This window comes from Nesoenas mayeri (assembly GCF_963082525.1).
Source record: "Nesoenas mayeri genome assembly, chromosome: 6".
Lineage (NCBI taxonomy): Eukaryota > Metazoa > Chordata > Aves > Columbiformes > Columbidae > Nesoenas > Nesoenas mayeri.
The window spans coordinates 24,949,799-24,964,898 of record NC_137545.1 but is presented as its reverse complement, the minus strand read 5'-3'; the positions used below and the strand labels follow the sequence as shown (position 1 = coordinate 24,964,898).

The 15,100-nt window shown below is 34.7% G+C and overlaps 1 protein-coding gene across 10 annotated transcripts in view; it reads right to left on the bottom strand.

The window, feature by feature from the left end:
• LOC308041655 (sodium channel protein type 3 subunit alpha) overlaps positions 1–15,100 on the bottom strand; it is a 60,394-nt gene that overhangs the window by 20,236 nt on the left and 25,058 nt on the right. For all 10 annotated transcript variants that reach the window (XM_080346509.1, XM_080346514.1, XM_080346513.1 and 7 more), the window contains exons 14-16: positions 14,522–14,695; positions 12,889–13,245; positions 10,363–10,848 (exon numbers count right to left, since the gene is read on the bottom strand). In XM_080346509.1, the coding sequence (XP_080202635.1) occupies positions 10,363–10,848; positions 12,889–13,245; positions 14,522–14,695 (1,017 nt within the window). The remainder of the gene's footprint in view (positions 1–10,362; positions 10,849–12,888; positions 13,246–14,521; positions 14,696–15,100) is intronic.

The following is a 15,100-nucleotide window of genomic DNA, read 5'->3' as shown; positions in this document are numbered from 1 at the left end:
ATTAGATACATATTCTGTAAGAAATGATACTGAATCAAATCATACCAGTCTCTGACTTGTGAAGAACACTAAATTTATATTAACAAATATCCATCACCAGGAGTAAAAACATAGTAATGACCAGTACAGTGAATAGTTCTGTTTCCCAGTTTGTCTTCTCATAGGGAACAATTAAATATAATTTAGCTACTAACCTGATCCATGTATAAGACTTCTGAAGTATTCTCGGTAGTATTAAAACTGGAGAGCTTGCATGTACCACGCTCTCGAGTTATTTCGTTTTCTTTACTATAGAGGATAACACTGAAAATGTGTCTTAGTTTTCCCAGAAGAATGAACTAACAGAAAGCTCCACATGTCTCTTCATGTCCACTAGAGATGGTGTTTTCACAAACATACACCATATCTGGATTAAAAAGTTGTAAATTTAATGGCATTTAATGGCGTATTTCTGCGCAATTTAATTTTTGCAGAATGCACAAATTACCAAATCCAAGTATCTTTGCATTCCAGTCTCCCATGCATATTGAGAGACCACCTGAGGTTCTTTCCATCCAGTTTTTTTCTATCATTCTACCATTTTTGTGTACAGTGAAAAATATAGCACCTCTAGAGCTGAAAACTGCAAGAACTGGAGAGTGATATGAAGCAACTGAAATTAAGTCACTTTTTACCAAGTACATTGAAATTTGGATCAGGTGAAGCTTTTCATCATTCATGCAAGACTGCCCATAATTTTGTCCTTTAAAGAATGCATATTTTGAAAGGACAAACCTGCTAAACATGTGCACAACTAATGCAATAACTAGACACAGAATTTGCAACTTGTTTTCAGTTGTCAATACCATTTGTGTCTTTAATTGCTTTCATCCAAAATGCATTCTCTTTTACTGTGAAACAAGGCATGTAATCAGAAAGCAACATTAAAAAAAGCATGGCAGTAAAATACTTCTGGTATATACCAGGTAGCAGTAATAGGTACGAATTTCAAGGAGGAATTTAGAATGCACCTCTAATTTAAATACTTTAGACTATACACTCACTGATGTAACAAAAGGGCATTGGGTCACAGGCTGAATTTGTGGTTTCAGCTAAGCAGATCTGATCATGCCCTTTGACCAATATGAAGACCTTTCTACACAAATTCTTTGAGAGAATGCCTAAGACCAATTGCTTTTCTTATTTAGTTTTCAAGATAGTTACATTTTTAGAATATAAAGAAAAACACTGTTCAGATTATTTGAATGATTTTGCATCATATAATGAACAATAACTTTTTAAAGTGTTGTTTCCATGTATTCTCTTCTTCAGAGGCACTTCTGCAAATTTAAACTGGTTATGTACAACTTCATTTAAAACCCAGTCCCTTCAGAAAAATGCATTGGGAGCCAAGGGATTTTTTTCTGCCAGACATGAAATAAATGGCACATATATCTTTACATTGGTAAGCAATTCTTTCTTCATATTCAACTCTTTCATGAGATGAATGAAATTTTGAAAACATTTATTTTGGGTGATGGGTAATTTCAGGGTTAAGTTTCAAGAAGCTGCCCTTCACACACATGTGCAGATGTAGTTGATGTGGGGTCACTCAGACATCAGGTTGCATGGCTGATACTGCATTGTGCCCAAAAATAAAGGACTTGTCGCATAATAGAAAAGATTTCTGACAAGCACACATGGATGAGTTTGAAGAACATTCTTTCCCTTTTTAAATATCATGGTCTGTCATACATGGAAAATCACATTGACAAATGTGAAAAGATTTGGATAAATTCATTGAGATTTGGATTTTTCCAGTGGTTAATTTTTGATTAGTAAACATATTAAAATATCATGTTTCCCTTTTCATACTGCAATCTCTGGGATTTCCAAAATTCATATTTGTAAAATTGTTACAGCCGTATTACCTCTAAATGGAATAATTTTATTACTGGTCATGTAGATGAGTAAGTCTGAAACAAAATGTTACGTACTTCACATAGGGAGAATATTTTAAACCTTGCTTTTTGTAATACCTTTACAGACCAAAATGCATATTAATGGACTCAGCATTATTACCACACCACTTTATTATCCACACGTATGGCTCTCTTTCAAAAATGAAATAAGATTTCTGAATCAACTCTCTTATTATACATCATAGTAATACAAAGAAATAAGTCTGAAACCTGTCACTGAAACTGTAGGCAATTTCTTCATTAAATAAAAGCCAAATATTGTGAAAATAATAATCTGCGACATTCAAGTTAGGAAAATTTAAAGTAATTCATGGCCTGATCCATCATCACTAAATCAATTACTGACTTAATAGTAACAAGATAAAGGTTCAGAGTAAGCATCAATTATTCACCTATATGAGTGCCAATTAAAAGGCAATCAATTTTTTAGCTGCATCTTCCCATGTAAACTCTGTTGCATAGTCCTGTCAGCATAGTTGCTAAAACCAAGTGTCTGAGGTGCAATTTATAATCAGTACAAACAAAACCTACTGTAATTCTCTTCATTGTTTTTCACATAAAGCATTTTCTTCATTCTTTTTCAAATAATCTAAAACAATTGCACTATTAAATAAAAAAGTCATTAAGTTAATAGAACTCCTCTTCTTCACTTCAAGACTCTAAATTAGGAAAGAACCATTGCATTTTAAATAAGATTACTTTAATGATCTTCATTTTCTAGCAATAAAACTGATAAAACTAGTAGGAAGCTCGAGATACATGATGGATTAACACAATCTTTTTTTCACCTCAAAAATGTGATTATCAGCCACCAGAACACGCCATGCCCTGTAAATACTTATTTTCATCCTCAGTGATATCACGTTTTCCTTTACAAGGAAACATTTTAAAGCGATTGCTTATGATGCAGCATTCTCAAGGCCTGAATCAGCAAAACAACATGCTTGACTAAAGCAGAAGCCTGGGCAATACTGTGGAAACCACATACAAAAATAAAATAAAAACCAAGACTACCTCATTAGGATTATATTTTTCTGAAAACAGTATTATAAATATTATTGTATAGGATATAACATTAAAAAATGCTTCATCACCAAACCAAATACTTGGTTAGTATATGTAGAATCAGCCTCCATACTGTCCTTTTAGAGCAGTGCATCTCTTTTCAACAGCTTAGATCACTAAAACAAGCTTTGATCAACAGCATGTTAATGTGCCCATTTACAATTAAATGCATTCACTTAGGACCTGGTCTTGCTCTCATTTGATTTTATTCTAGATTTCAATAAGAGCAAGAGCAGGCTACTAAAATTTTAAGCTTTACAAACGGCTTCATGATTCAGGTGACAATAAAATAAAGGGATTCAGCCATTACAAATTGTCTTTGGTAATTCAGCCATGTGTTTTTTATCCTTCGAATCTCGAAAGCTGCACTGTAATTGGGTGACAAAACATAAAATAATGGGGATCAATAATTACAAAGTGATTCTAACTGACTTTACATCTCACATCATAGGATATTTGACGTTTATATAATCTTAAGAAATCTACTTTAAAAAATCTCTTTCCTTAAAGTTTTGTTTGATGTTTGAAGCATATCTTGGTTTAAAATTTAATCAGTAGAATCTGAGAATTTTCAGAATATTTCACAAATATCGATTTATTTTGGTATATCTGGACAATTTATACTATGATATAATATAGGTAGATCGTACCACACTATAATCAGTGGCACAAAAAAACCCTATTAGATTATCCTTTTGTAGCCCGTGACACTGTGCCTGAAGGAAGCAGCTTTGAATCCTGCTGTAGGACTGAAATCTCAATTCCAACAACATTCTGATGGCTAGTTTTACTAGGATAATTTGACCTCCTATGTGTCATGTAAATTTGGCTCCTGTGCCATGTTGGCTCTGCCAGTTACGCATCAGCAGAGATTATACTTGCTTATAATGAAAAAACACTAGGGTAAATATGCATGGAATTTTATAGAAATGATGCTGACTAGTCCATAGTCTTTCTAATTTACACCAAGTGAAACCTCCAGCTGAGTCACAGGCTGCTGTCGTGAAACACATTCCAAAATATCACTATTTATGAAGGAGTTTAAAGTTTAAGAAAAGAGTATTTGTAAAGTGCTTTACTCTGAGAGTTTTATAAGGGGGCTTATTTGCTAAGCAAAATAGTAGCAATTATGAAACTGTTTGATCTGCTTACATCTTAGAAAACTCAAGATATGCACTGCCCAAATGAATACAGAAGGTAGTTCGTAGCACCTGGAAGATTTGCATTACAGTGCATTGTAGATTTAAAACTATAAGCATAATTTTTATGCAATAGTAGCTAGTGCTAACTGTTAGTCATTAAGGAGCTAAAGTTGTGGCAGTAATCATTACATATATCACTTCACACATTTCATTAAATATTTACATTTATAAGGGCTGAATCAAAAAGGGTTGTTTTTATTTTTTAAAAACTATGCATGCTCCCTTTTTCTTTGGCCTCTTTACCGTATAACATTCCAGTACTTTTATGAGCCATACTTCAAAACCTCTAGAGCATGCAGTTATTGCTAAAGACTGTATTAAAATATTCAGAAAAATCATTAGCAGAGTTAAAAAATGTATGTTGGGGTTGCCAGTCCCGCCTGACCATGCTGTGATGTGAGTCCCAAGACTCAGCAGAGAGCAGCTGTGCATGTTTCTACTGTCTTGCAATGGATAGGGAAGGTACATAGCTGAATAGCATGCAGGCCAGTCAAAGTCCATTTAAAAGTGATTATATATATGTACACATATATATGTATAACTTGCTTAGGTAACCTGTGTGAAAGTGGTGACACGTTGCTCTACCTGGTTAAAAAGCACCAGAGCTGCATTCTTGATTGCTCCAGCTTGGTTTTACCCCTGTGAGAAGTAAGAATGGTAGGTTGTGAAGTTCAAGACACAGGATCTTTAGTTTTCCTCTTTTTGGAATCTCTAATTCAAACATGGCTTTAACACAATTAAAACATAATTATTAAATATTTTATCATCAGTTGGCAAAAAGGGAAATACATACCACCTGAAATGTTCAGCAAACTTTTCTACAGAACTTTTTAGTTTATTTTAGAGAAATAAGAAATGCAGAAGCTCGACCTAAGAATTTGCACTCTGAAACTGTAATTCATAAATAAAAATACAATGAATTAAATTAGTAAAGACATGGTTAGCAGATTTTGAAAGTATTCCAGTATTTATATAGTGCTTAATGCATATTAATTAAAATGTTAAGGGTTTTTTGGTTTATTGTTCTAGTTTTCATTTAGCTGACTATGTGATTATCTCTTTTATTTGCAAAAAGAGTACATAAAGGAAGCAAAATACTTTGAAGATAGATGTATGTCTTCCCATTCCTCCTTCCTCCTCTAATAATGGTGTTAGAACTTACAGATCTCAATGAAAACAAACCTCCTTATTTTCTGTTCAAATTAAATGTGATGAAATATTATATAGTGTAAGTTTTCTAATTTAGATTCAGTATGCTATATACGTCTGATGCCAGAACCTCTCTCTAATTGTTTCAAAAGCGTATTGGATTGGTGTGTGGACAGTGGCCCATTGGAGTATCCAGAGATACAGCATCATTCATTACTTATCTGCAGCTAGTCCAGAACTTAAAGAATCTGTGAATTTTGAAGATACTGTCCCAGAACCGGTCTGTTTTAGAAAACAGAATTTAGATTGTTGGATATTTTAAAAGAAATGCGATAAAAACATCATCCAAAAAATGGATCAAATAACTACTTTGATATGTTTTGGCTAAGAAATGTGTTGAAGTCCAATGGCAATGCGTAACTTTTGGGAATGCAAGAACTCTGTTCCTGTCTTTTTAGTCACAAAAAGTCACAAAAGCACTAGTGAAGCCAGTCAGAAAACTGAACTCATTCCTTGTTTTGAAAATTCAGGTAATTAGATGATCAGGAGTATTTTTAATTTTATTAAAACGCTCTGTTGTGGGTTCAGAAGTTAATTGAGCAACTTTACTTCTCCAAGCTGGATTTGTACTTAGTGTACATATACTGTAGATAGAAAGGTTTTTGGAATTCTGAATGATAAAGGCCTGTAGGTATTTCTTTAGTTGTGAAATAAGCTTTCCATAACTGATTAAAATCTCTGAAATTACTTTTCTGTGTTGAAATCCAGAACTTTATTAATAAAGTTGTGACTCAGGTATAATGAACAGTTGTGAAGTGGTACCAAAATACGATAGTTTGAAGGCTTATGTTTGGTAAGATAGATATAGTCCATTTATTTCACTGATTAGCAGGCATGTTTTTTAATAGAAACAGCATCCTCAGTATTAACTTTAAAAAGCACCAAATTATTCCTGTTAGTTACTTCTAATTTTCTTATTATTTTCAAAGTTAATTATCTCAAGTATCTTATTTTCAGAGCAGAAATCTGTTATTTCTGATGTCTATTTCATTGGATATTTTCATTAGTTATTCATTGTCTGTTTTCTGATAATAGATATTAAAGCAATCCTCTTTCAAAGTATCAATGAAGTGTTCACTTCTTTCAGGTTCTTTCAGCCAACTATTACTCTAAAGTAGCGGGTAACTTTTAAATCTTATAAATGTTACTGTTATGCTGCATCCAAACAGAGAGTTGCCCGAATTTCTAGTGGTGTGTGTTAGAAAGATCTTCTTTAGGTCTGGAACTTGCAACCAGGTTCCAGGATAGATTCTGGTAGATTGGGAAGTTGTTAGCTAGTGTCACAAGGATGGAGCCAGGCTCTTCTCGGTGACAACCAATGACAGGACAAGGGGTAATGGGTTCAAACTGGAACACAAAAGGTTCCACTTAAATTTGAGAAGAAACTTCTTCTCAGTGAGGGTGACAGAGCACTGGAACAGGCTGCCCAGGGGGGTTGTGGAGTCTCCGACTCCGGAGACATTCAAAACCTGCCTGGATGCCTTCCTGTGTAACCTCATCTAGGTGTTCCTGCTCCGACAGGGGCATTGGACTCGACGATCTTTTGAGGTCCCTTCCAATCCCTAACATTCTGTGATTCTGTGATTCTGTAATTAGAAAGTGTTTTTATTAAATGGGAGGGAAAGGGAAAAAAAAAAAAAAAAAAAAAAAGAGCCAGACTTCCAAAAAGAAATTTGGTGGTCAGAGTTATTTTGCACCATAGTATATTCAATTATAAAAATAGCAAAAACTACAATTTGTTCTTCACTCACCCACAGTTACAGTTGCTATAGTAATTACCTGCTCTTGGCACACTCCTCAGGGGCACTGGCCCTGCCCCACTTCCAGCATGACCTGTTATTGCTGATAGACTTTAAATAATCATTCTGCTCTAACATCAGTGACAGTCAGTAAGACACCAGAAAAAAAATGTCTAATTTTACAGTTCCTGTGTAGATCTACCTTCCCACAGCTCTGTTGTTAAACAAAAAAGTTATCAAAGGGCATACCTCCTGAGGGCATTTTAAGTGCTATGTACTGCCACAGTTCAGGCAGGAAAGTTCTGGCTTCTTATCCCTTGTTTTGCAGACCATGCCTTCTCCTGGCAGGAATGCTGTCTCAGTGGTTACCCTCGAGAGGCAAAATAAAGCAAACAATGGTGTACTGTTCTAGAGAAGTAACTTAAACACTGCGCCAATATACTCTTTATCTTCCTCAAAAGACAATCAGAAGGCAGCAAAAGATTGAACAGTACTGTTGACTTGATAGGAGAAGATTGGTCATCGTCACAAATTCCTGTCACACATCAGAACATCTCTTCATGTATTACCAAAGCAGGTGGATTTTTATGCACACAATAAGAAAAAGCACTTTATCCTTTCCCTAAAATTCATCCCAAAGCAATGGATTAAGGAATCCAGGGCAGAAACTGCAGCTAATACAGAATTCACAATTTTCAGGGCACTGGTAAGAAATTCCTGTCTTATTAGATACCATCCACAGTATGCACACTTGCACTGTATGAATACATGTCGGACAGTTAAGCGCTGAACAGTTGTGAGTGAGCAGAGCTTGATGGATGCCCTATTGCTCCAGCTTCGTAATGGTAGTGATTATTATATTCTATGGAAATTTTGAGGCTTCACAGAAGTACTAAACTTATCCTATCTCTGTTGAAAATTTATCTACAAGTTCTTGATGTAGACACCATCCATCATTCACTGGTGGATTTCCCACAGTCATCTGAAATACTTGCTTTCAAATTGTTCATACAGACTTTTGGATTTAGTTTCTCTTCCTGAAGACATATGGATAGATCTGAAGTCCATTAAAAAAAAAAATAAATCTCTTTCAATTTATTATGGTCCTGAAATTTGAGAATAGCCTTAGAAGAAAAAAGCATGATGCCTGAACCAAGCAAAGATGGGAGTGAAAAGAGCAACTGACTTGTGAAAGTCACCTTGCAATTGGTATCATTCAGAACTTCTCAGCACAACAAGGGCTTTTACTCTTTTTTTCTTGGGGCATATTTACATCATATATTCACTTGAAAGCAGAGGAGTTTCTGCCTTTGCATTGCATTTTGGTTTGTCCTCAGCCGTTCTGATAGAATGTATGGCAGTACAGTGTAAACAGAACCATTTGATCTGTCTTAAAGAAGAAATAAACAAATAATAACTATGGAACAATGTTGTTTAACTGACATCACTCCGGTGATGTGCCTTATAATACAGACCCACAAGCCCTGTAGCAGAGAAAGTGGTAAAGACTGTCAGGAGACCGGGAGCCAGGTGTGGACGGGAACTTCCCAAGCCAGCTCTGCTCCTGGGGCTGACGTGTCACAGAACCACACATTCAGCATCTGCAGAGCTTCTAAGCTTCCCAGCTTCCTAATGCACAGTACACACTTTTAAGAAAGTAATATGTTTGGGAAATTTTTAGGCATGTAACTTCATAAGATGGAGTTACCAGGAAGGCACTCATCACTGTACTTATCAAAACTAACCGCAAGGAAAGCACAAAATTTATAGTAAAATGTCATTTTAAAAAACATCAAAATATAAGAAAATACTTTGAAGACTTTGCTGAAGGTTCATTGATCAGCTTACATGAAAAATACTTAACTCTCAGACCCAGAGTCACTCTGAAAGCTTTGTTTTTATACTGGTTAATCTCATAACTGTGTCTCTTATACTCTTAAATTGTCAGGGGTAAGCATTACTGCTATGCTATCTTATATGTCTGCATTGAAAATGTTTTTCTCATAACTGAGCAACTCAGTCAGATGATATAATATCTTGCTCTTAATCTTACAATTGTTATGCAGACTAACCTTATTTGTAGTTGCAAATAAACACACGCTCTTTGTGTTCCTTTATGTTCTTTAGCAAAAAAGACCATACTGTGATTAACTGGATCATGGCTATCCATTACTGTTATGTAGTGTAGTTTGGTATTGCTGAGGAATACAGTATTATTTGCAAATCTGGCAGCTTTACAGTTATGATACAGTCATAAATGTAGGGCTTCTTTATAGAAGAGCTTTATGGTAAACAAACCCTTGTGTATTAATGAGTTATCACACAACATCATAGTTTCTAATCTAATTGAAAACATATTTATCCATCATTCCTGATCCCTTGAAGCTCACAGTTCCCTCATTTCTAATGTTATTGAATATAATTATATTCTGCTAAAGCATTTGTTAGCTAGTCATTGATTATTACTCCAACATAGGAAGTTTTCCTTGAATACCATTATCACCTGTTCATGATCACTTCTGGTATCTGAGCCACTCATACTTTGAGGCACAGGACTTCTGGTTTTCAGACCAACTTCTGTCTCTGAACAATAACAGTAGCATTAAGGCTTTCAAGTAAACTGTTTCCACATGTATCTATATTATAGGATTATTCTGTTCTCCAGAATAACCTGAGGTAGTGCTTTGCCATGACATTGATTGGTATCTGGATTACTTCAATTCAGCCAGCCATAGTCTCTGAACCCAAAATTGGTATGAATATTAATCACAAAACATTTAAAACAGACAGAATACATCACTGCTTTATGATTTGTCAGGATTCATGTTTAGAACTACCCTAAACAGAGGTGTTATTTCATAACACCTAATCGCATTGTATACTACAGAAAGAATGCCTTATGAGATGTGTGCTAGTCCTAAAACCTCATAAAATTGTGAAAGAAATAATCCTATTTAAAATCGTGCATCTTCCAAATCCTAATAAACAGTATTCAAAATGTTTTTAAGGACCCTCTAGCATATCATCACATAGGGTAGTTTTTTTCTTGAATTATAATTACATAAAATAATAAAATATGAAATATATTTTCCTGCGATGATAGTTTTTAAACAATTCTAAATATGTAATTATGAAATATGTTAATGTATTAATTCAATTTATTTGTTAAGATACAAAAAATCTTACCTGTTTGCTTTCTTCCAAATCAGATTCACTGCTAAATTCTTCTGTATTTAAATTTTCAAAATCTGATTCTCCAACTGCAATTGGCACTGTCACAGTGAGGCCTGGATTGTTTATGAATGACATGTAATCATTTTCATCGATCACATATTTTTCCACACTGCTGCCTGTGCCTACACCACTGGTGGTTCCATTCCCATCTTTAAGATAATTCGGATCTTTGCTTATTTCCACGGCAGTATGATTGGAAATGCAGCTGTCTTTCTTGTTGTTTAACTCTTCAAGTGCTTTAATTTCCTCTAAAGCTTTCTGCTTTCTAACAAAGGCTTTTTGGATGAACTCCCGTATCTTCTTTTTAACATAATCTATTCCCTTCTGAATCCTCGCCACAGCAACCTGGAGATTGTTCATTTCATTATCATCATCAGTAGCAGCAAGGTTGTCTGAACTGAATGAGCTCAGCAGCAAGGCCAGAAACAGGTTCAATACCTAAAAGATGAGAGAATGCAGCTGAATAGTAAATACATACATACAAGAATTGAGTGTTTTTACAGGATGTTGTCAAATAGCACACATTGTTTTGAAAAGCAACATTCACTAATATAGCACCTTAAATTACAGAAGATCCCCTTACTTATTTTGATCAGTATTCACTCAGAAGATAAAAAATACAAGCTAATACCTAAATATTTCAAATTTTTGATCTTTCTTTGAACGAGCATAGTTGCTTAGACTCTAAAATTAAAAAAAAAAAAAAAGGTACAAAAATTCTAGCTCTACGTATTCCTCAGAAGTTTGAAAAGCTGCTGTCGAGATCTCTTAAAATCACTTGGAATTTAAGTAGAATTAAATAAACATCATTTGTAACATCAGATGCATTTTTGTGATGCAGATATTTTAGAAACTCTTGTCAGTTAATGTCAGTTAATGCTCTAATAACCTACTTATAATTTCTAACTCTTATTTGGAAGATTATACCATGAGACTATGATTTTCTCTTAATTCTGAGCTTGTCTTTTAAATTCTATAAAGCTTGTCATAAAAGGATAAAAGGAATATCTAAAAAAATAGTTTCACACTTTAATCTCTATTATTTATAATACTATATTATTTGTAATTGGATTTTTTCCGTTTTCACTAGACAAAAAATGAACATTTTGTTTGCTCTTATGTAAGAATATAAAATAAATGGACTTCTTTCATCAACAGGTAAAAATCTTAGCCCCACTATTGCCTGAGAACTGTGGTTTACTGCCTCAGAATTCAAACATTATTATAGCTGTTTTAATATAATCTCCTATAAACTGTATGTATTTCACTAAATCTTATAAGCAATTAATCATTTCATACTTTCAGTCTGATATACCATCAGGCATCGAAAGTTGCCATGATATGGCAAAATGGTATAAATAAGGTTTCCCATTGCTAAATGGGTTAGGCCTCTCATTTGGACTTTCTCTGAGACTCAATTCTGCAGACTTTCACAGTTCCAGAAAAGACCCCTGAAGGTAAAACGGCACTTGGAAGAAAGAATAAAATGTGAATCCGAAACAGTATGTCTATGCTGAAGCTAATGCTAAAAAAAAAAAATCAAAAAAATAGTAGAGCAGGTTACTGATCATAACTTCTTCCTGGACCTCTGCACATTTCTGCTGATATCATGTCAAGATTGCACGGCCATGTAAAAACATTTTGAATTCTAATTTATAAAAGGCTCAATCATGTTAAAATATAACACTAAAAGAAGATAATTTTGACAGGTAGTGAAATATAGTTTGTAGGCATATCAGAATGAACTGCAAAGATTAACAGCAAAAGAAACTTAAAGTAAAACTGTAAATGGTACATTCCTCATATAATCCTCATTTCTAAGAAGTTCTCACCAATTCAATGTTTAACAATTGAACCTTTGGCATATTAACTTGTCAGCTTGAATTAAAATTTTTATATAATTGCTTTTTTCTATAATATTGAGTTAGAAGCTTTCAAACGCGTTTTTAGGATAGACATCCAGTGACTCTGTATTTCATTTCTATTTTTTACACCTAAACAGGCCAAAAAGTTCATTCCTTACATTCAAGATATTCTATATAACAACAGCTACATTATGCTTTATTAAGTCAGAAGTGAGTGCTGGAATGAGCTGTAATGGGTGTAAGGAAGCGCATTAGATTTTCTTTTTCTCTGAAGAAGCAGCTGCCCAGGAGCTGGTGCAGCATCAGCTTTATTGTTTCAAGAGTAGTTAGAAAGACATTTGGATTTAAACAGCACCTCTAAATTAGCTGCAGCACTTCCATGATAGGGTGTTTGACTTGACATTTTGGTGTATTCCATCGTGAGAGCACTTCAGTGTACAGAAATGAGTGAAAAGAGGGCGAAGGGGATCATAATCTGGTTTTATGCAAATTCTAGCACATTCAGATTTCTTTTTTAGTTATAAACAGAAATACAACAAACATTCTCATTGCCCAGCTGTAAATTACATGCATTTTGCATCAGAGTTAATGTTCAGAAGTGTTCATCACATACCACTAGGTTTCCGATTACCATGACCAGCATGAAAACAATAAGGCACATGGTTTGGCCTGCAACCTCCATGCAGTCCCACATGGTTTCTATCCATTCCCCGCACAGCACTCGGAATACAATCAGGAAAGAGTGGAAAAAGTCATGCATGTGCCAACGTGGAAGTTCACAGTCACTGGAGATCTTGCAGACACATTCCTTGTAGCTTTTCCCAAACAGCTGCATCCCCACCACAGCGAAAATGAACACAATGATGGCCAGCACCAGGGTCAGATTCCCCAGAGCCCCCACTGAGTTGCCAATAATCTTAATCAGCATATTTAGAGTTGGCCAAGATTTTGCCAGTTTGAAAACTCGAAGCTGAAAAACAAAAACACAGAGGAAACATTGGTGTTAGTTACGAAACAGAAGCTAGGTTGCAGTTGTTTAGCAGAGCATATCAGTTTCTGTAGATTACATTGTTCTTCAGTAGGAACATATTATTTTAGTGGAAAGCGGGGTGCGTGGTGTATTTGCCTAAACTGGACTGTTCAGCATTTCATCGCAGAGATGCATATAGGAAAAAAAACCACAAAACAAAACACACAATTTGTCTTTGTACCACTTTTGATTTTAATATTTTTGAACACCCACTTACAGATGGTTACTGAACAATTCTTAAACACTTTTTTGAAGTTTGTGCTCTTTTCATCACCTTCACTACACCCTCTCTGCTGGCTTGGTTCCACATTTTCCTTAGCACCACGTTAGGTCTTCCAGACTTAGTAAGATGACAATTTTTGAAGCAACAATTTGATGCTGATACTGTCACGGCCATTCAAATCATAAACACTAACTGAAAAATAATTTTCAGTAACTAAATCATGGTATGTGAAGTTGGGTACCATTGTGACTGGTGCTAATAAGCTAAGTCACTACTTCCTGCTCTATATACTAGGAAATATTCTAAGATTTCAGGTGATGTGGGAACTGTTAGTAAGACAAACTTTTAAGTAATCAACTTTGTGCCTTCAGTAAACATACCTATAAAGTAGTTCATGTACAGTAGTAATTTCTATTAAAAAAGACATTTCTAGTAGAAGCTTAATAATATTTCAGTTTAAGTGCCATCCTAGGGTCATATTGTGATGACTCTTTGTTACATGTGAGTTACTGAATGTTTATTCTTGGTGCCCATTAAAATAAATGTTGTGAGAAGAGAATCTACATAAGGGCTTTATGACTAGCACAAAGTACTGTTCACAATATAAAGATTAAATTTGTTGTGATTCTTTATCCTGGTGGCAAGATGTATGTTTTTACAGCTATTCAGCTTTGATGAATCTTAACAAAATCAGTATAAACAAGATTTCCAAAATTCTCAAAAGGTAGTAGTTACTCTTGTGCTGGCAAAGGATATCAGTAGGATGGGTTATCAATAGGATAATTTGGTACCATGAGATATCAAAGGATATCTATTGACAAACATCTTAAACTTGTACTTATCAAATATGGCTTACAAATTAGGCATGTGGGAAAAACAGTGTGAGCCATTTAAGTATATATCTTCACAGTACTGGTAATTATTACAGACATTGGCACTTTTTTTTTGAGTGAAACAATTGCATGCAGATGTTTTAATTATCAAGGTATTTACCAATCTGAATGACCGAAGAACAGATAATCCTTCAACATTTGCAAGACCAAGCTCCATTAAACTAAGGCTTACAATAATACCATCAAAAATATTCCAGCCTTCTTGGAAATAATAATAAGGGTCCATGGCAATTATCTTTAGTACCATTTCTGCTGTGAATATTCCAGTGAATACCTAAAACAAAATGTAATTAATTAGTTGAGATGTTATGAGTAATTTAATTTATTGTTACTTTTTAACAGTCCTAAAATTACATTTGGCCCTGTGAAGGCAACCACAAGGCTGATGTGGCCCTGGGTGAAAATGAGTTTGACACCCCTTGTCTAGAGGGTAGTCCCAGTAAAGCAAAAGAAGACTTGGCAGCATGTTTTTTTCTTGCTCACAGTCTAAAGGGAAGTGCTAGAAGAAACCTCTAAGGTCAGACTCTCTAAGAACAGTCTCTCTAAGGTCTCTGTTTTAGGTCAGAGCTGAAGAGTATGGCTGAAACAGGGGAAGCTGGAGTTTCTTGCACTGGACTTCATGTAAGGATATAGAGGTTTCATGCACAGCCTCTATTCTGTGTGATGGCTATTGCCTTTT